The sequence below is a fragment of the Rhineura floridana genome, chromosome 1, assembly GCF_030035675.1.
Source record: "Rhineura floridana isolate rRhiFlo1 chromosome 1, rRhiFlo1.hap2, whole genome shotgun sequence".
Taxonomy (NCBI): Eukaryota; Metazoa; Chordata; class Lepidosauria; order Squamata; family Rhineuridae; genus Rhineura; species Rhineura floridana.
In genome coordinates this window covers 300,128,372-300,154,904 of record NC_084480.1, presented here as the reverse complement: position 1 = coordinate 300,154,904, position 26,533 = coordinate 300,128,372, and the positions used below count along the sequence as shown (strand labels likewise).

The 26,533-nt window shown below is 42.3% G+C and overlaps 1 protein-coding gene across 2 annotated transcripts in view; it reads right to left on the bottom strand.

The window, feature by feature from the left end:
- Positions 1–26,190, bottom strand: part of COLEC10 (collectin subfamily member 10) — a 44,468-nt gene extending 18,278 nt beyond the window's left edge. For both annotated transcript variants that reach the window (XM_061605535.1, XM_061605536.1), the window contains exons 1-3: positions 25,881–26,190; positions 9,584–9,655; positions 2,035–2,106 (exon numbers count right to left, since the gene is read on the bottom strand). In XM_061605535.1, the coding sequence (XP_061461519.1) occupies positions 2,035–2,106; positions 9,584–9,655; positions 25,881–26,022 (286 nt within the window). In that variant the 5' untranslated portion in view covers positions 26,023–26,190. The remainder of the gene's footprint in view (positions 1–2,034; positions 2,107–9,583; positions 9,656–25,880) is intronic.
- Between the last annotated feature and the right edge of the window lie 343 nt (positions 26,191–26,533).

Sequence of the window (26,533 nt, the reverse complement as noted above, 5' to 3'; positions counted from 1 at the left end):
AATGGTTACCATACCCAAACTCTATTCACCGTAAAAACAACTGTAACTAAAGCTGCAAGCTCTCAAAAAAGAACTACAAATCCTTACAAACTACAAAGCGAGCTTCCAACTTTCAGCAAAGAAATGGCCACCCTAGGAATGTGGGGCAAATAAATAGGTTTTTTGCTTGGTGCTGACATGAAAGAAGAGTTAAATGTGTCAAGTATGCCTCTAAATGGGAGGGCATTCCACAAGAAAGGTAGCACCACAGACTCACTGTGGTTCTGTAGAAAATCGCCCCTCGATGCATGCTATTAAATTTTTTTTTAAAAGAAGATGTGATTTCTTATACCGATTTAGTGCATTGCCTAGTTTGGCTGTAACACGGGGGTTGCCAATGCGGTGCCTGCAGGCGCCACTGTACCCACCAATACCCCTTACGGTGCCTGTGAAAGCTTTCAGTAAATATCCCTGCAAAATTTCACATTCACTCAATGCAAGTGTGTGGCTGTTTCCTCTTCCTGCTCGGTCCCTGTTTGTACCATCTCCACCTTTCCTACATTAAACACAACCCCTTAAACATGCGTACATTTCACTGGATGCCAGGATCGGGACGCACCCACTTGCACGGAAAAAGGTGCAAATGGGTTCTTTCTCTGGCACAGTATGGCGGTAGCTGATGTAGGTGATGTCTTTTTCCCTGTTAGTGGGGTGGTTGATGGTGGGAGAACGCCATTTTGTAATGCTATCTTCTTTTTCTGTAACGCTAGATGTGGCAGTCATTATGCCATGCCCCCACAACAGCCATGTTGTGTTTGCCACATTCCCCATAGCAGTCATTTTAAATTATGCCACCCCACCCCCCCAAGACTGCCATTTTGGGTCATGCTGTGCCCTCATAGCAGCCATTTTGTGACTGGTGCCTATAGCTCTTTCTCAAAATTCCCGAAAGGTGGTCAGCTCCTGCTCTAACATGATGGGGACAATGGGGCAAAGGGTGTGGTGAAAGTGTCTATACACCAAAAGCCAGGATGACTCTGTCATACCACTTTCTACTCTCCAAAACAAAGGAAAACAGAACTGTTTCCAGTCTCCATCCATAAAGGCTTTTATTTAGGTAGAACAACACCTCGCTCTACCTAACTGAGATCAGTAACAGAAGGGGGCATTGCTCTTTAAAGAACCATTGACACAGTAGGTTCTTTTAAAAATAACCGGATGGGATCTAGCTTAACCTGCTCACCCTCCATCACTTACCATCAGTGCCCTTCTATGTATGCTGTCTACAAAGAACAATCAGGGAGGGACACAAATCTGACATGAACAATTCCAATATTCAGAAATCAGTGGGAGAACATTTCACTCTCCCAGGACCCTCGATGGGTGACCTGAAAGTTATCACTCCCCAACGGAAGAACTTCAAAAGGGACTTCAGCATGAATGTGCTGACCTAGCATTGTCAGCAAGTTTGATTCTATTCATTTAAAAGTCAATCTAGATCAAGATTGTCTCCCACTACAGGTGTTACATTAGCACAGTAAAACTAGTAAGACTGTATTATTGTCAATTAACGCTGTTGTAAACGGTTACTGTACACTTGACTTTGGCATAGAAATGTCACATAAAAAAAAAATCAGTCCTGTTAAATAAGTTTTAAAAGTCCTATAGAAATTCTTTAATTTTTAAAGGAATGTTGCCCATTCTGTAGCTTTTGGATTTTCTTTTTTAAGACGTTTGTGCAAGTCCTAAATAATTAAACATTCAGTGGTTGGGACTCTTTACTATAAACATGGAACTTGGTACGTGGTACTTCTCAGCTTTTGTTAGTCCTTACAGTAGTGAACATATTTCTGAAACCTTTTAGCCAATGACTGGTAAATCTCAGGGCTTCTCCTCTGTTAGCCATGGGTAGGAGGCATAAGATCCAATGTAAATCACAGTAGTTTTTGCTTTGGAAATAAAAGCCATCTGGTTTATTTGGAAAGCGTAAATAGCAGATGTTTCACATTTTGTTCTGTGCCATTACAACATGTTCAAAAAGGACCAAAAACTTACCCTTTCTGCCAATCGGTCCAATTTTACCCATTATTCCTTGGTCACCAGTATCGCCAACTGCTCCTTTGTCTCCTGGAAAGGAAATACAGCATAAAGTGCCTGTTTCATTCATTCTGAGAACACCATTTTGATATAACCATACGCTATTTACACATTTTTCAACACATCTAATGCTTTTCTTTCTAAGCTCCGTCTGCACTATACATTTAAAGCAATATTATACCACTTTAAACAGACATGGCTTCCCCCAAATAATTCTGGGAACTGTAAAGGGTGCTGACAGTTGTGAGGAGATCCCTATTGCCCTCACAGAACTACAATTCCCAGAGTGGTTTAACCATAAATCCCTCTTCCCAGGGAACTGTGGGAACTGTAGTTCTGTGGGGGGGAATAGGAATCTCCCAACAGCTCTCAGTATCCTTAACAAACTACACTTCCCAGGATTCTTTGGGGGAAGCCATGGCTTTTTAAAGTGGTCTGATACTGCTTTAAATGTATAGTGCAGATGGGGCCCTGCTGATGGGCTTCCTATAAGCATCTGGATGGCCACTGTGATGACAGGATGCTGGTCTAGGGCATAGGTTTTTTTCTACCTGGTGGAAGGAATCGATAGCAAAAGCTTTTAATAGGGATGTTGGAGAATTCTGACAGAAATGGGAATGGAAATTGCCAACATTTGCTTATTAGTCCTATGTCCGGAACAGAAATCAATCCAGTGAATACAACTGGTATTCGCTGTTGTAGCTTTCGGTCTGCCAGTGATGTCATTGATAACCTTTTTTCTGCATTTGCACCGAGGTTCCTTTGCATTGAAATGAATGAAGTGGAATAACGTTATGACAACAAAATGATGTAAGCTATGTTCGTTTCTCCATAGTGGACAGTAAGATGAATAACATAGCTTTTGGCAGAAGACAAACTGCAGCGGAACAGAAACAGAACTGCATGTGACGAATACAGGACAGAATGGTGCCTTCTTACATCTGTAATTTCTAGCAAATTATAGGGAGCCTTAGGAAGCTGCTTCATGTTCGATTATTTGTCCACCTAGAGAGGTATTTCTATTCTGGCAGGCAGAGGTTTCTTCCAGCCCCTACCTTCTACCTGATCCTTTTTTTTAAACAGAAGATGCAAAGGGCTCTAGGCCACTGATGGAGCATCTGCTTTGCATGCAGAAGGTACCAGGTTCAATCCCCGGCATTTCTAGGTAAGGCTGGGAATGCTCCCTTTCTGAAACTCTGGAGTGCTGCTGCCAGTCTATGTAGACAATACTGAGCTAGATGGACCAACGGTCTGACTCAGTATATGGCAGCTTCTTGCATTCCTATTAAACCTCAGGTCTCCTGCAGGCGAAGGATGTGGTCTAGCCTTCAGTTCCGACCCCTCAACGTTGGATGGGGAGGGGAAACCCAGCATGTTTCGTTAAAAGGAAAGTACTGTACACATAATCAGGACAAATAGAGAGGTTACCTCTTCCTGTGTTTTAGATTTCCATCTGAAAGCCTAGATTTCTAATCTCACACTGGCTGCTTCCAGACTGTTGCTAGGAGGAGACAGTGTTCTTGCACTCAGGTCCTGCTTGCAGGCTTCCCACCGGCATCTAGTTGGCCACTGTGAGAATAGGATGCTGGACTAGATGGGCCACTGGCCTGATCCAGGACGTCACTTCTTATGTTCACATGCGTGGGATTCAGTCACATACTGGCAATACAGTCTGCACAGTTATAGCTGATTGGGAAGCCTTGCACAACAAACCTGCTTCCCCAAAAGATCAGGCTTTTTGCAGTAAGGAAAGTGACAGGAAAATGCACTGGAAAGTGAGATAACACTTGTTTTGCTGCACTGTCTAGCTCTCCTGCAAACAAATTAGGATGACTGCTCAAGAAACTGGTTATCTGGAAACCCTCACTGGTGAATAGCCTGTCTCATATATTTGAAGCACAGTCATAAGCAGGTTTATTGTTTACTCAGATTCTCAATACTCCACGATAAGTGTTTTAAGATTGCAGTTTGCACCTCCTCACCCCTCTACTTTTAAAGTGAGTATGTAAAGTAAACTGTATATGGATGGAACTATATAAATAATAATTATGAAGGCAATAATTACACCTATAATATGTTGTTGTGTTATTAAGAGAGTTGTGGATACAATAGCCATTATTATTATGTATATTATAGCTCCACCAATGTATATGGGTGCTACAGAGTGTTATGCTGCTGTGGGGGCTACTGTAATGAGGAACTGATTGTGGGCTGATCATGAATGTGCTATGGAACTTATAGGACCAATAGCCGGCTTGCCTTTTTCTTTGGAGAAGGCTGCTCTTCTTGTGTGACAGGCAGAAATTCAACAGGCCAAGTCTTTTCCCAATACAGTGATGGGAAAGGTTTCCCTTGTAACATTCCTGATTGTCATGCACAGTACAGAGGTCCGCTAAAGAATATCTGGCAACACTGTGTTAAAAAGTGGGGACATGTTTTTGCCAGAAACCCAATACTCCAGCCATGATGACATGGCTATCTGTATTATAACAATTAATTAACTGTATATCCTGCCCTTTCTCCAAAAGGAGCTCTGAGCAGCAAACACACACATTCTAAAACAATTAAACTATCTAGAAACAGTTTCAGTATAGCTGCAGACTGGGAAATATCGCTATTCAAATGGCTTGTTGAAAGGAAGGTCTTCAGTAGACAACAGAGATGGCACCTGTCTGATATGCAACGGGAGGGCATTCCACAGGGTAGGTGCCAGGATACTAAAGGCCCAATTCCTATATTTTGTGTAACGGACCTCCTGAGAAGATGGTATTTGTAGGAGGCCCTCTCCTGCAGAGCACAGTAATCAATTGGGTATTTAAGGGATGAGACAATCTTTTAGATATCCTTGTCCCAAGCTGTAAAGGGCTTTATGCATCAGAAGTAGCACCTTGAACTTAGCCCAGGACAAGTGCCTCGTATCTGTATAGCTGAAGCTGTAAAAGTTCATGCTTTTCCCCACTTTCCAGCCTAGCAGTAGGGCTCGCATATGCTTTAACAGCCCAATTCAAGAGAGTGATTGTCTTTGATTTGCTGCCACCAGAGGTACTGTGCAGACTGGTAGCAGATGGCTCCCTACCCCCATCCTCCGCACTGCTGCAGAAGAAACGGTGTGAAATTTCAAAGCTTATTTGCCTATCTAAAAGCTCCCAATTGAGGTGCCTGGAGGCATCATCTTTTTGTTTCAAAAAGCATGTTTTAAAGGGATGATTCAGAAATAAGAATCTAACAGAATTAATCCACAAGTCCCTTTATGCAGGGCAGGATTAAGCTGAGGAGGGATCGCAGGACAGGAGCTTCTGAGCCGCCCGCCCGCCGTCCCGTCCCATCCCCCCGCTTCACCTACCTTTCCGCTTTATTTGCAGCTGTGCCATCTTGGTTGATGCAATGCGCGTGTGTAGCATGCATGCGTGCCATCAACCAAGATGGCGGCAGAGGCTTCAGCCCCTTAGGGAAACCTCGGCCGCCATCTTGATTGATGGCAAACCGCAAAAAACAGCGGAGAAAAGGGTAAGTGAAGCGGGGGGATGGCAGGCGGTACTATAATTTTTTTTTAGCTTATGCACGGGCCCCCAGGCTTCAGCCTACTAAGCCTAATGGATAATCCGGCCCTGCCTTTATGAAGGTTAGCCTCAGTGCTTTCTGATTGCTAGCAACACCCTTGTCATGATGATGGTGTTCAGTATGTGCCTGTGAAAGGAGCACTTGTATATGCAAAGGTATATGGGTTGGGGGTGTAGTGCAGTTCTAGGTTCTCACACAGGGGCACATTGCACCTTCCTCTGGGATCCCTGCCTGTCAAAGCCAAGCCGTTCAGCCATAGGGGATGAAGAGCACATTTTGCCATGTATCTCCAAGAGCTTTTTGAAGCTGAATGTTGGAAGATTCAGGACAGACAAAAGAAAGTCCTTCTTCACACAGAGCACAGTGAAACTATGGAATTCACTCGCACAAGAGGCAGTGATGGCCACCAACTTGGATGGCTTTAAGTTCATGGGGGATAAGGCTATCAGTGGTTGCTAGCCATGATGGCTATGCTCTGCCACCATGGTCAGAGGCAGCATGCTTAGATCCGGCTTGCAGGTTTCTCATAGGCATCTGGTTGGCCACTATGAGAACAGGAAGTTGGACTAGGTGGGTCAATGACCACCTTATGTTTTGACTTTTCCCTGGTAGAGCCTGTTTTTTCCACTGACAGTGTGATGTTATGCATGCAGACTAAAGAAAGTAACAGCACAATCCTGTACATCAGCTTTCCCTCCAGATGTTGGATTTCAGCCAGCATAGCCAATCCTAACCCATATACCTGGGAGTAAGCCCCATTGAATTCTTACTTCTGAGTAGACATGGTTAGGGTTACTTTGTTAGTCTCACTGAGTTCAAGAGGGCTTACTCTCAGTGTCCCTACGAAGATTGCCCACGGCGGAATGGAGCCCTTGGGCCAAAAATGATTCCCCACGCCTACCTTATTCTGCACTTGGATTCATTGGAAACCTTTGAACAAATTAGGATGATGGATCACGATGATATTTTACATAAAACGTAATGCCAAAGGAAGCTTCAAAGCATTTTACAAAATAGGCTTCTAAGTGGCAGGTTACTTTGTACTGAGTTTTCTCTCTTCCTTCTGTAACGTGTAGCAAGATCCACTCTGTGTCCTGGTAAGTATGTCATCTTGTTGCATTCTTTCTATTATGATGTCATCATGCCACACATTTCCCCACCAGTGGCAGCCCCAGCACATGTCATCAGTGTTATTGCATATCAGCCTTCCCTGACCTGGTGCTGCCCAGTTGTTGGACTCCCATTAGCCCCAGCTAGTATGGCCAGTGGTTGGCGATGATGGGAGGTATGGCCAAAAACGTAGGGAAGACTGCAATGCATTTTGGAGGAGAAAGGGGGAAATTCAGTACAGGGACTTGCTTTCCCTCTATGTCTTTCTTCCATATCATTTAATTTGGCCCACCCCCAAGTAATTTCACAACGCATGGGAAGAAAGTCCCAACCAGTGGCGGCTCGTGTCTCTGTGTCAGTGGGGCAGTGGAATCCACTCTGGGTTTTAATCGAAATGTTCAAGTTCGGACTAAAAACCAGAACAGATTCTACTGCCCCACCAACATGGAGATACCAGCTGCCACTGGTCCCGACATCTCCCACTGGCATTACCTAAAGCACTGTTCTTCAACCGTGGGTCCTCAGATATTGTTGGACTACAACTCGCATAAACCCCAGCCAGCTTAGCCAATGACCAAGGATGATGGCAATTGTAGTCCAACAACATCTGGGGATCCAAGGTTGAAAAACAGTGACCTAAAGCTACAAACAAGCTGGCTAAACTGAGCAGCCATCCTAATTTTGTGTTGGTGTCCATTTGGGTCCTTTGCAGGGCTCATAAATGTACGTGGCAGACAAAACATCTCTTGGTTTCCCCTCTTTTGTGTCAAACCCCATTTTTTTTTGGAATATGAAGCAACATCGCATCAGAGAATCTTTTATTATTGCTGCATATTTCAGTCGTAAAATCTTATTGATCAAAAGCTTCAAGCGTTTAGGCCATTATCAATGTGTGCACAGAATTTATACAGCCATTATTTGTGCCCAACAAGCTGTCTAAAGTATGAAGCATTCTGCTGTGAAAGTTTGCTCTGAAATTCATAGCCAGCCTGCACAGCTGATGTTGGGGTCATTGGAAAAATACACCATACATTTAAAGGCCTTTCAAACACATCATCCCTTCTGTCACCCTTTGCCCTCTTTTATCCATTGTTAAGCTTCTTAACTGTTACAACTCCAGTGCCTGTTCCTCACCCCTTGATGCTCTCTTTCTGCATTCACCAAGGGGTATCTGAGCACATGATCAGCTCTTTTCTCTAAACTATGGGTGGGGACCCCATCAGCCTGCAAGGCTAATTTGGCCTGTAAGGCTGTTTTCCCCAAGGCTTATATACCTGCCCTATACCTACTTGCATCGGGCTACAAAGGAACAACAGGGAGCTTTAAAAGGTGCTCCTGATTGTGTCTTGGTAAGCGTTCGGCACTGACGTTAAATTCAGCGCTGAATAAGAACATAAGAAGATCCTGTTGGATCAGGCCAGTGGCCCACCTAGTCCAGCATCCTGTTCTCACAGTGCCCTTCCAGATGCCCATGGAAAGCCCTCAAGTAGGACCTGGCTGCAAGAGCACTCTCTCCTCCTGTGACTTCCGGCAATTGGTATTCAGAAGCATACTGCATCTGACTATGGTGACATCATGGCTAGTAGCCTTTTCCATTGATAGCCTTATCCTCCATGAATTTGTCTAATCCTCTTTTGAAGCCATCCAAGTTGGTGGCCATCACTGCCTTTGGTGGGAGAGAATTCCATAGTTTAACTATGAAAGCCCCACTGGAATTGGCTACACTTGGAAGCTCCCAACTGGAGTTCCGAAGTGCAGCCAATCCTTGCTGCAGGTGGGGCTTGCTTTTGGCACTGAAAGCAGTGCAAGATTTCCTCCCCCCCCCCTTTTTTTTTGTAGCCACAGTTTAAACCAAACCTGGGGTTGGAAGGGAAATAATCTTTGAGTGTATTATCAATTCTTCCTTAGAAGTGTGATCACCTGACATCATCAGGTGACTGACGTGTGGGTCCACCTTATGATGGACTACCCACCTGTCAAAAATGGTCCATGGCGGGTGGGCCAGTTCCCTGCTCTACACTCTGGATGCATGCATACAGGGAGCTAAGCATACACCCTCTATTGTCACCTGCTAATGTCTGTTCATTGAACTGTTTTTCAAAGTCATAGCCACAGTGCCTGGTTGGAAAACTGGCAACCCTACTTTGGTGATTGTTTGTGTGCCATGCCATATGAATGTACAAAGCCGCTTTTCCGAATCAGAGCAAGTACATGCTGGCCCACTCCAGGAATGGCTTTCTATGAGTGCAGACAAAAACATTAGCCTAGTCCTACTACCTGTGATCCTTTTTTAAATTTTTATTTATTTATTTATTTATTTTATTTATATACCGCCCTAAGCCCGAAGGCTCTCTGGGCGGTGTACAAAAAGATAAAAAACAAGCAATGTATAAATACAATAAATACAATAAATCAAGAAAACAAAACAAACAAACAATAAAAGAACCAAACAACATCCAAAATACAAATAATGATGAAAATGCTATTAAAACACACTTTAAAATGCCTGGGAGTATAAAAAGGTTTTCACCTGGCGCCGAAAAGATAGTAGCGTCGGCGCCAGGCTGGGATTGAAATGGCTGGGATTGAATCTGGAACTTTATGCGTGCGTGCTGCTGACACTAAGCTGCAGACCCTAAACTAAGCTAAGTTTCCCCCGATAAATGGTTGCCCATTTTCACCCCAGAGGAAGATGTTGCTTCTCCAGTGTTACTTCTTTATAAATCCAGAGGCACCACCAAGTACTTGTGGGAGCATAACACAGGCCGGCTGGCTATGGGACGCTGGAAGAGCAAAACATTTGCAGAGCTCAAGAAATAACCATGCACACTTTTACCTTTGGATCCTGTGGGGCCCACTTTCCCGTGCTTGCCCATTTGTCCTTGGTCTCCCTTTTTGCCTTCATCTCCTTCAAAAACAAACACATAGCAGGAGAAAAACATACACACCATGTTACAGATTGCAATGCAGGTTAGGAAAGAGTGTCTGGCCTACATTTTTCAAAGCAGAAGCTATAGATCAGGCATTAGGGTTGCCAGGTCCAGGGCCTGAGATTGATCCTGTAACTTTAGGAGAAGAGAAAGTCAGCCAAGTGCAGGTGTTCTTGCAACCCTGTAGTGGGAAAAACCACAAGGTGGAATTCTCCCTTCCCCCTGCCCAACTTTCAAAGATACAGAAGACCTCTTGGTTGCCAGGCCCAGCCTCCAAGAGGTCTTCTGTAACTTTAAAAGTTGTGCAGGGGGAAGGGAGAATTCCACCTTGTGGTTTTTCCCACTACAGGGTTGCAAGAACACCTGCACTTGGCTGACTTTCTCTTCTCCTAAAGATACAGGATCACTCTCAGACCCTGAACCTGGCAACCCTATCAGGCATGGAGAACCTTCAGCCCATGGGCCAAATGAGGCCTGCCAGGACTCTTGATTTGTTCCACAAGGCTTCCCCCTCCATGTTCAGATGTCTCTCACCTGATGCTAATTTAGGTCCAGGGAGCCTGAGCCCTTATATTCCAGCTCCATCCCTGAGATCATCTGTAGGAGTGCCAACGGTTGTCCCTCGAGTCGGTGAGACTCATCTGACATCAACACAGAACAGAACCACATGGAAAAATTCAGTGGGATTCCTCCCCCCCCCCCGGTCATCTCTGTCATCATCACCTGATGCTAATTTAGGTCCAGGGAGCCTGAGCCCTTATATTCCAGCTCCATCCCTGAGATCATCTGTAGGAGTGCCAACGGTTGTCCCTCGAGTCGGTGAGACTCATCTGACATCAACACAGAACAGAACCGCTGTTATTGGCCCAACAGAATGTTCTTCCAATAGCGATTCAGCAGGCACCTAACTTTCAAGCACTTGCTGAACACTTTGCTTTGCCACCAGGCTCACGCAATTAAGAAAAACATTTTCCGTAATAGTCAGTCAGTGATCTCTTTTCATTTTTGTGTGATTTTCATCGTGTTATAACTGTTATAGGTTTTGTGCTTTTTAAACTGTAATTGTTGTAAACCACTTTGCTGCTTGTGATAAGACTGCAGCATACAAATATTTTAAATAAATAAATCAATAACGCCACGGATGCAAAGGAACAATCAGGAGTCTTAGCAGTCTAATTCCTGCAAACCACGATGCTATTTAAGATAGAGGAGCAGGCAAATAAAGGAGGTGGCAACCCTACTTGTTATGTGTTAGCCATGTAGTTACTGTCAGAAGAAAAACCCAACCCTGACTAAATCATGGCCATGTTCAATTGATTTTTGTCCATGGAAAAAATCCTCTCAGACGGACTTCATCCTAACACTTCATTTTGAAGATGTATCAAGATTTGAGTCTTGCTGCCCTCTTGTGGTGTCTTTTGTTGCAACAGATTAAAAACTCTAGAACTGCATGTAATTGAAATCCTCCACCGTATATGATGACAGAGATGAGCGGGGGGGTGGGGGAGGAATCCCACTGAATTTTTCCATGTGGAATATAACAATATTTTTATATTTTGCATCTGCAGGTGTTGTTATTTTGGATTCATATAATTGTGCATATGCTTGTCAAATTGTATTCGTGTTCAAGCCAAACTGATAGACCACTGAAGAAGCCATCTCGTCGAAATGTGTTTGGGTTTGGTTACATTCTTTGAATCACAGTTGTTTTCACTGTTGGGGTTTTGACAGTGCATAGAGTTTAGTTTTTACTATTTTGTTAACATGCACCTGTTTCTGTTCAGTTTTCTGTGTGTGATTCTGTAACAACATTGTCGTTATTTAAGGCAGTTAGTAAGGATTTCTTTGGCTCCCAATTCTTTTTACCAACCTTTTGGTTTGTTGGGACCTAATTCCTATTTTGTTCATCTGGAGAAGAAATTCTCCAATAGTTTCCAATGGTAGCCAACTCAAGGCACAGGAACTAGGTCAGTCCCCATCACCCAAAGCAATTTTTTCTGGCCCCAAGCACACACGCACACACTGTCTCTTTCTCTCTCTGGCGGCAGCAGCAGAAAGGGGGGAAATAAGTAGAAATAACACTGAGATGAGTAGGTAGTGAAGTCTAAATGTCCCTGCTGAGACCAGCACTCTGATGGCGATGCAAATTGTCTCCTCCCCAGTCATCAGATTGATTATTTGATGAGCATGGAGGGGGTAATAAATCCCCTCCTCAACTGATCTGCATGGATCAGCTGCAGAGGGAGTGGTGTGTGCGTGACAGAGAACTCCTGTTAATGTAGGGTGGCCACACCCACTTTTAGCCCCACCCACCCCTGAAGGGTTGAGCAAGGGTGAATTTGGGCCTCAGGCCAGAAAATTTATTCAGCCCTGCTTTATTACCTGCTTTTAGAATTATCTAGTGGCTAGAGTGTCACACAAGAACTGTGGAGATCCCTACTGAGCCATGAAGGTGACTTTGAACCAGTCAGTCTTTCGCTCTCAGCCTAACCTACCTCACAGGATTGTTGTGAAGATAAAATGCAAGGAAAGAACTTTGCCACCTTGCACTCCTTGGAGGATATAAATATAATGCAATAATGCATATAACGCAATAAACCAAAGGTTCTTAAACTATGGTCTGTAGAACATAGGTGGCCTGTGAATTCCATTCAGGTGGGCCATGGAAGGGATGCCAAACACTTGTTAATATCTGTTCATGGCCCTGCACTTGATTTGCTTTTTCTCACTGTGAAAATTGACTTCACTGGCTCAGCCACTGTATTAGAAAGGCATGACTACTGTTATTAAAATAACAGTTACCATAGATAGAAAGCTGCCTTGTATTGAATCAAAGCCTTGGCCCATCTAGCCCAGTATTGTCTACACTGACTGGCAGTGGCAGGATTTCAGGTAGGGGTCTTTCCCAGCCCTACCTAGAGATGCCTGGGATTGAACTTGGGACCTTCTCCATGGAAGGAGATGCTCTGCCACTGCAGGTTACAGAATGTTGCTTTTCTCATTGAAGAATTGGGGTTACCTTAAGCACAGTGTTCTGATTTTGTATTTTTTTAGCATGGAGAACACATAAGCCTGAAGAAAAGGAAGTGATTATGAAGACAGCAGAAAGACGGTTCAGTCAGCCTTGAGAATGTGGTGTGATGTCCATCTATATTTCCAGCAGGAAACTCAGAATGTGGCATACTCTGTTTCTGAATGAAACCTATTTTCCAGAAAGAGAGCCGTGCAAGTAAAATTATTAGGTCTGGAAGATGGACAGCAGCAGCAGTGGTGACCACAAGAAAGAGGGCTTGGAGGCAATGACTGATGTCAAGGAGTTTATAATTGACATTTGCCAAAATAATGAAAGGGGAACTTTCTAAAGACACCACATTGCTACAGGGTAAACTCCCGTTATTTTTCTTCAAATTGCCTTCTATTCTAGTTACTCAACACATTGGGCCCAATTCAGATTCCTTTGATGTTCTCAGCAACAATCCTGTCAACTTTTGGTGAGGTCATCTATTTTTTTCTTCTGACGTGGTGACCCAATAGTTCAGTTACTTCAGTATATCTTCAGAGTTGCACCTCCCTGTATCCTCAGGAAGGTTTCAACAAGGACACAGCAAGTCGCAATGCGGATATGGCTTGAAACAATAACACGCATCCTTCTTCAACATGTTCTAAAGGGATAGTGGTGCTGGTCTGTTGCAGACAAAACAGGAAGGAGTCTTGGGGAATTGTAAACATAGAAAAATATATTGTGGCACATGCTTTGAGGGGATTTCTTGCATCCAAACTAAGGATGGGGTCCGTTGGCCAGTGCCAGTTTGAAAACATTCCGTTGACCTAACGGGCTGGCATCGATTCAAGTTTGTTCTTTATCCACTAGCTGCTGCTTTTACCAATCTGTGTGGGGGGGGGTTGCTTGGAAAAAATATTGATATTAATATTGATATTTGAAAGGCCATATGATGTTTTGAAGAAAATATCAACATTTCCTTTAAAAATATCTATATTCTGAAGCAAATATTGGTTTTTTAAAGGAAATGTTGATAAATTATCATTCTTACCACTTGATGTTTTAGAGGCGGATTTTTTTTTTTTTTACAATAATTTTTATTCAAATTTTCATAAAACAAACAAAACAAAATCATAAAACATTCAAAGACAAAAAACAAAACAAAACAAAAATGATTAAACAAAAAAATAAAAAGTTGACTTCCCATTTGTCGCAGATCAGTTATAGGTCTACAATATATAACAATCCTGTCTCTTAAATTATATTATAAAATCACTTTCCTCCAGTAGTTATCTTAATTAATCATCAAATCTCATAAACATTACTTTATTCTTTCCACAAAAAGTCAAAGAGAGGTTTCAATTCTTTAAGAAATATATCTATCAATTTTTCTCCAAATAAACATGTCGATTAATCCATCTCGTTAATAATAATAATAATCTTATTGTCATAACCATAGTCCAAATAAACATATCGATTAATCCATCTCATCAAAATCTGTTAGGTCCAATAATTTCAATAGCCATTATTCCATTATCCATATTAATTCCATCTTCCATCTTCAATAGTCCTGTTAAGTCCAGTAATTTCAGTGTCCAATCTTCCATTATCAGTATTCCATAATAATCTTGCTGTCATAGCCATAGTCATATAATAAGAGTCTGATGGGAATTTCCTCTATCCCAAATATTTTCTTGCCATCGATTCTGAATAAGTTGCTGAAATATTGTTGTAAAGTCATATCTCTGTTCTTCTTTTTTACAAAATGCACTGGCTCATCTCTTGAGAGTTTTTCCATTGTCACATGGCTGCAGTTAATTCCATAGATTTTCTCTATATCAAGCTCCATCACGTCATTCCAGTCCAGAAAATTATCCAAGCCATTGATAACTTTATCTCTAATATCTTCATTAATTTCTTCAGAGATAACGTTAAATTCCAAACAGTAGATTTTATTTCTAATATCCATAAACTCCAGATTTTTTTCCAATTCCACATTTGTTCCAATCTCCAGGGCTTGTATCTTCCCTTTATTTTTTCTTTTCTCATCTCTGATCTCATTCTCCTCTCTCACAGGATCCCCTATTTCTTTAAGCTCCTGCGTCATTTTGCTCAGTTCAATTTTCAGCTCCTTACTGCCCTGTCGCAGGGTTTGTTTCGTTATCTCAATCTCATCCATTATTTTCTGAAACATAATTACTTCCAGATTCTCAGCCACTTTCTTGATTGCCATTTTTAAAACCACGAAAACAAAACAAAACAAAAATAAAGAAGAACCACTTCTTATTTCAGCAACAATTGGGTTATTCCAGGCTTGATGACATCACAGTATAAACAGAGCAGCCTGCCTTATCTCTCTATGTTCAAGAATACAAAACAAATTTAGTTCCCAGCATCAAAACAGTTAGTGGCGTCGTGAAGAAGCAGATTCGTCAAAATAAAATAGACCAAAAAGAGAATAGTCCCAGACAATATAATGTTCCTAGGTTCATATTTTTTATTTTTTTCTCCTCGGAATAGAAATCCCTCTTCTGTTTATATCTTTAGAATGCACTTCCAGGACAGCTTTTTGCAATAGAAGCAGAGATAAGCTGTTAATTTCGTGAATAACAGAGAAGAGTTATAGCTCACCCAGAAGTTCTTTAAAGCTGATTCATTTGACAAATCTCTTTTTGCTGCAACAATTTAAACCAAGTAAAAAAAAAAGATAGAAAGAAGGGTGCTTGCCTGTTAGTCCGTTTTCTCTTTGAAGAAAAGATAAACGTGTCGCATTAATCAGATAGAGCTTGTTCGGAAGTCCGTCCGGCATTGCTGGCTGGACCTTTTCTCATAAATTAATGAAATCCAGTCCTCCCAACAAAAACAGGCTTTTGAGGTTGATCTCTACGTTTCACCCTGCCCGGGAGAAATTTCATCAGTCAAAAAAAAAAATGTTCTGACTGATTTATATCTGAAAAAGCTTCTTCTGAGGCGGGAGCCCGTCTCAAAAGCAGGCACAGGCGAACTCACCCTTCCCGGAAGTGTAGAGGCGGATTTTTTTTTTAAAAAGTCCGTTTTCACAAATAGCTGTGGAAATTAACTACAGTAGGGCCCTGCTTTATGGCGCTTCGCTTTACGGCGCTTTGCTAATGCGGCAGTTTTGAATTGTGTCCCTGTCCCATATGTTCAGACAGGCAGGGGGAGAGCGAGCGGGCAAGGGGGGACGAGCCAGGGAGGTGGTGGAGATTGAGTGAGTGCGCAAACAGGCAGGGGGGAGGGCAAGCGAGGGAACGAACAGGTGGCAAACAGACAAGCGAGGGATGTGGCGGAGGGTAAGTGAGTGCTTAAGCGAACAGGTGGCGAACAGACAAGCGAGGGAGGCGGTGGAGAAAAGCAGAACATCGATCAGCTGTTGGGGGGACTGATCAATGTTCCGCTTTATGGCAATTTTTGCTTTACGGCGGGGGTCTGGACCCTCAACTATTGAGAATAGCAAATTAATGGAAAATCCAGTACCAAATCCGAACTGGGCAGAATTCTAGCACATCCCTAATCCAACCAGATTGATTTTGTTTTTTTAAGATGCCATATGAACATGAGTCAAGCCCAGGTTGGATCAGACCAAACACCCATCTTGTCTATCATCCTGTTTCACACAGTGGTTAATGATTTTAATTAATTAATCTATTTCATTAGATTTACATGTCACAGTTTCTCCCCGTCATGGAACCTAAGGTGGTGTACATGTCGTTCCCATACAGTATCCCATCCAAGCACTGATTAGACCTAAACCTGCTTAGCTACAGAAAGATGGTGGTCTCATGTGCCTTTAGGCCAAGGGGAGCCAACATGGTGCCCTTCAGATGTTGTTGGACTACAAGTCCCATCAGCCCCAGGCACCAAGACCAATGGTCAGGGATGATAGATGTAGTCCAAAACAACTGGGGGGCACCATGTTGGCTACTTCTGCTTCAGACCATACCCCTGGGTTCCTGAACCAGCATATGAAGGCAAAAGTCCTGTCCAGGTGTTGTTCCAAACAACTGATAATTCAGAGGCATACTGAATCTGAACCTGGCTGGAGGTTTCCATATAGCCAGCGTCATGCCTAGTAGCCACTGATAAGAGTTTTCCTCTGCGAATTTTAAACCAACTAAACTAATGGCCATCACTACATCTTGTGATTGAGAATTCTATGGTTTGGTTCAACTTGCTCTGACTTTAATACACAGCTAGGTAATTTTAAACCCTGGACTTAATGGACTCAAGCTGCTTGGCCACTCAAGCAGGTGACAACTATGTGTATTACCGCAGTTGAGAAGCAAATCATCAATGTTTGTCTTCTTCCCCACACAGCTGCCATTCTATGCTTTACAACTGCTTCTACATTCCTGATATGATACAGCAAAAAAAAAAAAAGCTTTTAGAAATTATTAGTGATGAATCTGTTAATCTCTGCAAAGATGGCTTGGGCTCATTTACTGGAAAAGAATGGACATTAAAATGCATGGAGCTAGCTAACATGGATAAATTGACTGACAGATGCTCTACATAGAAGGAATGGCTTTTCAACATTAATGATGGCTCTAGTGGGGAAATGTTCTGGGTTTATTGATAAATGGAATATGAACTGTCTTAACAAAGTTGGAGAGGAATTTATTTCTGTTACTTTATTCCCCCCCCCTTCTCTATGTTGTAATTTGAACAAAGTCCCTTTTGTAAGATTTTTTTTTGTTAACTAAAAAAGGGTTTAAAAAGTTTGCAACTTTGCATTTTAAGCCCACTTAAATCATAGGCCATTGTGACTACAAGAATAAAATAAATAAAATGGAGTTTGCTTCTGCTGCTCTGATGTTAAGCACATCTAATTGGGGAAAAGCATCATTTTGTTGTAGTGGGTGAGGTAGCAGGGATGAGGAAAACTGCTCACCTGAGGCTTTGGAGAATTGCTACCTTTCAGAGTAGGCAGCACTGAACTAGGTGGACCAATGACTCAGTGTAAGGCAGCTTGTTGTGTTCATGTGAAGGAAGCAGAAGCTTTCATGTTTTCCCTGGGGCGGGGGGCTAGTAGCAGCTTAGGGTAGGGGTGAATTAGATCAGGGAAACAACATGGAAAGAAAGGGTTAATGCTGCTTCTCCAATGAAATTTAGAGCCACCTAATGCTGCTTTTAAGTAAAAAAAAATGAGATCTGGCTCTGGATCTCTCCTGGCTTGGTCCCTAAAGTGTTAAAAATCTCCCAAGTATTTTTCAGAGGACAAGGTACTTCTATAAATGATCATCTATTTGTTGTTCCCATAGCATTCCTAAGCTTAGAGATGATAGGGAGTTCAGATGATCTGCTCCCGTACAGATGTTGACAGAATGTGTGAGGACGGTCACAGGGTCATGTCGGCACCTGCCAACTCTGCCGACACATGTAGTGGTGGCCAGCAATATAGCTTTGTTTATAAGCAAATTTATGTGCAAATTAAAATGCATACAATTCATTGACTAAGGCTGTAATCCTACACTGAGCAAGAGGATGGGCCTCCAAAGACATTTCCAATTCTATGATTCTGTGATTCACTCAGCTGGAATTGTCTCCCATTCAATGGGACTTACTTCTGAGTAGATATGCAGTAGGGCTGAAATCCTATGGATGGATCGTTGTTTTTTAAAGTAAATCATAAGAACATAAGAGCCTGCTGGATCAGGCAATGGCCTGATCCATTTCTCACAGTGGTCAACCAGATGCCTACGGGAAGCACACAAACAGGACTGAAGCACAAAAGCACTATCCCCTCCTGCAGTTCCCGGCAACTGGTATTCAGAAGCATATTGCTTCCAGCTGTGGAGGCAGAGCATACTCATCATTATTCAAATATATAAATAATTAAAAACAACTTCAATTATTACACTCCTAAAACATGCATTTTCACGTACATAGGACTAAGTCCCTTTGAACCCAGTGTTGCTTACTTCTGAGAAAACATGAAAGGGCTCGTGCAATCCTGTGCATGTTTATGTAGAAATAGGTCCTGCTGTGTTCAGTGGAGCTTACACCAAGACAAGCATGCATAGGATTGTAGCCTGTGAGAACAGGCAAGATGTTTGATCCCTCTTAGGATAAATTAGGAGCCTTATCTACATGCAAGCCTCATGTATCAACAAGCCCTACATATCCAGGGGGAAATCTCTAGCCCCCATTAATCACTCCAGGGAGCACCTTTATAGAAGAACTGAATCCTTTTCCCATATCAGGTGTGGGAAACCTGTGGGCCTCCCAGATGTTCAGGTTTAGAGGTAAGCAAAAAGGATGATGAGGGGACTGGAAGCAAAGCCCTATGAGGAGAGACTGAAAGACCTGGACATGTTTAGCCTTGAAAGGAGAAGACTGAGGGGAGATAGGATAGCATTGTTCGAGTACTTGAAAGGTTGTCACACAGAGGAGGTCCAGGTTCTCTTCTCGATCGTCCCAGAGTGCAGGACACAGAATAATGGGTTCAAGTTACAGGAAGCCAGATTTCAAGTGAACATCAGGAAAAACATCCTGTTACAGCAGTATGACAATAGAACCAATTACCTAGGGAAGTGATGGGCTCTCCAACACTGGAGACACTCAGGAAGCAGCCGGACCACCACCTGTTGGGTATGTTTTAACTTGGATTCCTGCACTGAGCAGGGGGTTGGACTTGATGGCCTTACAGCCCCCTCCAACTCTACTATTCTATGACTCTATGTTGTTTGACTCCAACAACCAGCATCCTTAACTACTGGCCATGCTGGTGAGGCTGATGAAAGTTGTAGCCCACCAGCATCTGGAGGTTTACATGTTCCCCACCCCAGCCCTACAGCATGTTCTGAAGGCACATGATGCAGCAACCTTGCTAAGCCAAACAAATCAAGATCTGGTCAGTGCCTAGGTGGGAATGTGCTTGGCAAGCCTGCCTATCTATCTATCTGTCTATCTATCTGTCTATCTATCTGTCTATCTATCTATCTGTCTATCTGTCTATCTATCTATCTATTTATAGACTGCTTACTATCTGAAAGATCTCAAAGCGGTTTACAATAGAATGCACAAGGTACAATAAAAAAAACAAATTAATTTACAAAGCAAAATACATGAACAATACCCATATACATAAACACAGTATAAAAGCCAGAGTAGGCCTCAAGGGACCCAAGTGCAAAACAGTCAAACACTGGAATTCCTTGCATGGGCCTCAGGAAGAATGTATCTGCAGCTGATACTCTGAGCTCTGATAAACCAGGCAGGTGATGGGGATTTAGCACCCATCGACAGTGCTGATGTGATCAGGGAAAACGGGGTCCAAAAACTGTCTGCTCCCTGGGCTTCCGTGGTGAGATGTCTTGGTTCTCTGTGTCTTTGTGAACCATTGGCTACAACAGCCAATGGAGAATTTAGATCATTTTGCTCCACCTCCTTCCAGCAAAGATCTCCGTCCAGTGGAGGCTGGTTCATTACGGCACTGCCTCACCAACTCTGCCCTCAGCCAGAGCCCCCAGCTGCCTCTGTTCTTACTGGCTTGTCAGTTTCCTCCTCCTTATATATGCCACCTTGAGTTCTATGGATGGATGGATGGATGGATAAATCTGAATTTCCCCTATGGCAGGAGTGGGGAACCTTTGGCCCTCCAAATGTTGCTGAAGGACAATTCCCATACTCACAAGCCATTGGCCATGCTTTCTAGGGCTGATGGGAATTGTAGTTCAGCATCACCTGGACAGTCAAAGAAACATCAAACCAGGGGAACTCACCATTTTAGAAAGGTTTTCATCCATTTCATTTCTTTGATAAGGAATTCATCAAATTTTTTATCTGAAGAAAGCTCAAGAATAAAAAGTAGGTCTTGCCTGTAAGAAGGGAGCATGACACATTTTATATCAGGTTATATTGTCTGTCTGTATTAAGTACAGGCATATCACTCATGGCCACTTGGGGGCAGCCTTGAATATCTATTAAGCAAGTGGTACTGTCAGTCCGTTTTATTAGGAACTAACCGTAGAATTCCAACGATGTCTGCTCAGGAGTAAGGTATATTCAGTGGGATTAGGATTGCAGCTTTATAATGCAATCCTAACCATGTCTATTCAGAAGTACATTTTATTTAATTCAGTGGGGCTTACTCCCAGGTAGGGATGGAGGAAAAAATCAATTCAGTTTGCATTTAAACCTGAATCTACCAAATTTGCACTCTGAAACAACATGAGAACTGACACACAGCCATCCTTTGAAATTTGCACTTATCCGAATTTTGCAATGTCCAACCAAAAGATATGTGCAAAAATGCATATTTTAGGGGAAAGTGTGCATAAACAATAATATATTACAAAATGCATTATGTTAGGGAAAACTGCTTGCAAAAAACTTTGTATATTAGTCAGAACTACATAAAAATGCATTTATTAGAAGAAATTTGCACTAAAATGCTGAAGAATGTTTTTTAAAAAATCACAAACTGATGCAGATTGACAGATCCTTCCTTCTCTACTCTCAAGTGAGTAGGGTTAGAACAGCAGTTAGCTATCTCCTCCTATCAAGAACTGACTTTTAAAGCCAACATGGGCTATTGAGCTAATCAGATATAAGCTGTGTAACTCTTGCGGCATATTTTTAGCCCACCGCTTCTTTATCACAATCATAACTTCTAGAAGAACACATGGAACTGAGGGCCAGTTTAGGCTAGAATTAATGAAGTGCATCTCCAGTGGATTGGTTTTGAATGTATTTGTTCAGCTTGCAGGGTGCTTTGCAAAACAACATAAGCAAAAGACAGGTCCATGCCCAAAGCAGCTTACAATCTAAAGCTGGTGGAGATGACATTATTCCACATCTGATATCTTTTGCTTCTATTAGGGGAAGCTAGGGAACTTACAAGAAGTGGGAAGGGAACCATGCACAGGAGAATTTGCATTTGCAAAGTTGGTGGCAGCTGGCAGACCCAACTGCCTCTGAAATCTCAGTAAAACCACTGCTTGGAACCACAGGGACAGACTTTAAAGTGCACTTTTCCCCTTTGCTCTTTAAAATCCAAGTAGTGGTATGTCTGAGAGATGTGGCTGTGGCTGTGGCAGGAGTCTGGATAGCCATCCTAAACTCAATCCAGGGCTGGGGGAGGGGGTGCAGAGTGTCAGGGTGCTTTGTTTGGGAGGGCCTGAGAGGGGGCACTGTGGAGGGCCCTGAAGTCTGTGCCTTGCGGTTCCTCTGGGAAAGCTGTTGCCAGTCAGAGTAAACAACACTGGACATCTGGCTTGATATAAGGCAATCTCGTATACATCTATTGCTTGTGAAATAAAAACACCATTAGAGCCATGCATGCAATCAGAGCGAAGACATGGTTGGCTGGGGCAGGAAGGAAAGGTATCTTGACACTGGCTACAAATGGGGTTCACAAAGTGCCATCTACAAGCACAACTCCACGGTTTGTATGACTGTTGTTATCTTCCCACCATATATACAGTACCTCCGCAGTCAGCGCAAATGTACATATGGAAAGGCAGTTTCTTTAATAGACTTTGACTATGTAAAAGAAAATTTAACCAGAGAATTGGTCAAATCAATAAATCAATCACTGATGGTGCAATTTGACAAGATGGTAGGAAATTTGTGATAAGATCTTTTAAAAAAAAACATGGAAAATGCAGCCATGGTGAGTGAGGCATTAAGGCTGCAATCCTATGCACACTTATCTGGGAGTAAGTCCAGCTGGACTCAGTAAGGCATATTTTGAGTGTTCATTTATTTATTTCACAAATTTATAAAAGTGCTCCACAGCCTGAAACCATCAAAGGAGTGTGCAACAGGTTAAAAAATAGATAAAATACCAAAAAATAAAGATTCTTTAAAAACAATTAAACCCATTTTTACAAATTCTACATATAATAAAAGCATTTCTGCAGATGTATAGTTAATGCTCCATAAATGACTGGGTCACATCTCAGGGAAAGCCTTCTTAAACAAAAACATCTTCAGTAGTGTTTCAGTACACATGCGTACGATTATGCTGTAAGACTGATGCCGCAATCATACATGTATGGCATTTTGTTGTCCCCACAGGGCAAATAGCAGCTCTAAATAAGGGGCTGTTCAGATCGAGAAAGTGGCATTGTGGCCCTAGCATGAATGCCCACCCAGGGCTTCGTTTACCCTCTTTTAAAAAAAGAAAAGTGGGTGACCTGATTATAGGATCTTCCACTGCCTTGCTTAGTGACACCTTTAGTAGGCACACAACACTTTTATTTATGCAATAGGTTTTCATGCCAACCCTCAGACAAAAGTTTAGGGGAAAGTTTCCTTTTTCTCAATAAAAGTACGTCACTGTCAGCAATTCTTATAACAGCCCTGTAAAGCAGACATGAGTTATTGTCCTCATGTTGCACAAGTGGTGGCGATCTGACTGAGGTTAATGGCTTGTCTAAAAGGTAGGGATGGGAGAGTAGTTCAATTCAGTTCACGTTTAAAACTGAATCTGTCAAATTTGCACTTTCTGAAATAGTACAACTGAAACACAGCCATTCTTTGAAATGTGCCCTTATCTGAATTTTGTGATGCAGTTCTCCAACAACGGTTACAAAAATGCATATATTAGGGCAAAGTGTGCACAAAATGCATATGTTATTGAAAATATAATTAAATATAATTATGAAAAGTGTTTATTAAGAGAAATTTGCATAAAATACTGAAGAGTTTTTGCAAGGATTTTTTTTAAAATTACAAACTTGCAGAAATGTGGAGACCTGAATTTAGAAGTGGAAAAATGAGGAACTGAAAAAACCAAAAGTGACAGATCCTTTCATCCCTACTAAAAGGTCATCCGGAGAAATCATGGATGGGCTGCGATTTGAACTGAGGTCTTCCAGTGCTTAGTTCATGCTCTCAGTAATGACACTATAGAGGCTTCTGCGCATAGGATTGTGCTGTTTATTTAAACAATTATAGTTTTTATGTTTTTATTACATTTTTGTTGTTATTTTTATGTTGTATTCCTGCATACTGCTTAGAGATTGAAAACGTTAAGTGGCTTAGACATGCTTTTAAATAAATAAAATAAATAAAAATTAAAAAGTATGAGAGTTGTTTGCAAGCCCCATGATGGACTAATGCAGGAATTGCCAACCTGGCAACTGTGAAGGCCTTCTTTGGTGCCTCCAGGATGAACTACAAATTCCCAGCTCTCAGTTGTTGTTTTTAAAAAAGTAAGTTTCTACCATTTTTAAAACCTGAGATACGAGGCAAAATGTACATACACCATTCTTCTTTGGTGAGAAATGCTCCACCCTGGAACGATCGCTATGGACATCCATGTGTGTGAAAGGGGGAGGGATGTTTGTGTGGCCTCTCCCTGTGTTTGTGCACGTGGGTGTGAGAGAGAGAAGAGACAGGGGAGTGTATGTATGTGCCTTCTTTGTGTATGTGGCTCTTGTGAGAAAGAGGGAGAGATGCACTTGGGCAGAGAGAGGGAAAGAAGTATATGTGATGGGTGTGTGTATGACTGAGTATGAGGGAGATGCATGTGCGGGGTCTGTTATGTGTGCATTGTGTGTGTACAAGAGTGAGTGTGGTGTAGCCACCTTTTATATTTGCTCTCTATTGTTATTAGACAGTAATGGCATCATTGTGTATGTGACAGAGAAATCAATACCATGTTATTTCCACCATCAGAACCAGGAGGACATAGTTGACATCTCATGGTAAGCCTGAGGTTGTCTGGGGCAAAGGTGGGGGAAAGTAGCAGTGACTGTACGCTCTCTAATTTTGTGTCATGCTACACCCCCGGGGTAGACATTTTGTGACTGGTGCCCACAGCACTTTCTTAAAATTCAAAATGAGCCCGCTGTTCTAAAAAAGGTTGGTGACTAATGCAAAAACATCCATATTTATTAGCATCCCGTCCATCTTTCAAAGAACATAGAACAATATTTTAGAATCATAGAATTGGAGGCGGCTTTGTAAGCTGTCTAGTACACCCCCACCTCACTTGATGCAGGAATCTGCAGCTATAGTATCCTCAATAGATGGCTGTCTGGTCTCTGGTTATAGAGCAAGGGAGAACTCACCATCCCTCTAGCTGATTGGTTCCATTGTTGAATTGCTTTTTCTATGAAGACATTTTTCCTAACGTTCAACTGAAATCTATCTTCCTGTAATTTAAGTCCTTTAGATTTAATCCTGCCCTCTGGAACAAGTCTTTGCTCCTCTTCTTTTTAGCTACACAATGGCCCTTTGAGGTATTTATTTATTAGATTTATATCCTGCCCTTTCTCCCAATAGGACCCCAGGGCCCAGGATAGGCCAAGTTGAGACACAAAGATCTACAGGGTTGCCCAATGAACTGCATAGCTGAGCAGGGATTTCAGCCTGGATGTCTCATGTTTACCACATACTCTAACCATTATGCCACACAAGCTTTTTATACTGTGAAAGTGAAATGATAATTATAAAACACTGATGGAACTAAGCCTGTGTGGAAAAGAGAGTAGTTGTCTCCTCCACTTCCCCACAGCCTCTCTGGTGCTACTCAGCTTGGCATTAATTCAAGTAAAAATATTTCCAACAGATTTGTATGTGATGTGTGTGCATGTACTTATGCTTCATAATCCAAACACTACAATCTTTTTCTGCCCCATTATCATTTCACTGGTCTTTTAAAAAAAATCTGTGATCACTGCATCCACATAGATCAAATGCTTTAACCAAGGATGGGTCCTCCAGATGTTGCTGTACTTCCATCAGTCCCCATCAGCATCAATGATGGGATTTGGAATCCAACAACATCTGGAGGGTCACAAGTTGCCCACCCCTGGCTTAGAGCATGACATGCATTAAAAGTAGTAATTTATGCAAACTGACATTTGAATTATTCATCAACATATGCCATGGTTTCTCAGAATAAAATGTAAACAATTTCTCCCACCCCCTCCCTTAAGGATTGCCAATTGACTGGCAACATGCCTGTACTTGTGCCCTCAGCAGCACCTTGATATGCCCCCCAAATAAAAATAAAAGCTCTCCCTATGATTAGCTGCTAAAGCCTAAACGATCTGCTGCTGTTAAAGGCACAGTTGCAAAACCAGCTGAAAGGCTGGCAATCTTACTTTCCCCCTCCTTTGGCACAAGATTTGTTGTTGGGGGGAATAATTAATTGTGTGTAGATTTCCTTTGAATCACATGAAATCTCTTTAGCATTTGCAAAGATGTTTACCACACAGAAGGCTCACCTTTTGGTCCAGGCAAAATTGTGTGTGTGGAGCAGACTTCTGTTGCAGCTCGGCTGTCGTCATCTAAACCAAAAGTCTGTACTAGGAGGAGGAGAAGAAAAAGTAATAGGAATGTTTCATGTTTCCAAAGTTGCTCCTTCATGCTGCTCGCTGTTCTGCTCCACAGGAAATGCCCTTCGTTGTTCCAGCCTTAATAATTGCTAAAATAAGATTTCCCATATAACTCTGGAAGGCAAAGTAAATTGAAGATCCCGCTTGATTAGAGCTAAATAAAGCCGAGCAATGAAGAGGCCCTATGGGTGGGTGTGTTTTAAAGTTAGCACAGATCATGCACTGTGCAGTGTATTTATATAGAAGTGACAGTTGTTTATTAAAGTTTATCTGTTGGCTGTGAAATAATTAAGTGCACTGGCCAGAGGAGATATCTTGAATGCATAAGCCTGCCTCTGTTTTGTGTCTGTCTGCTGGCATTGGGGGACCGTTTTCTTATATTCTTTGCAGTCATTGGGGAAATATAATTGAAAAGGCATTAAGACTGCAATGCAATACACACTTACCTGGGAGCAAGTCCCATTGAACTCAGTGGAGCTTCTGAGTAGACATGTATTGGATTGCAGCCTAAGGCAGCAATTCTAAACACACTTACTAGGGAG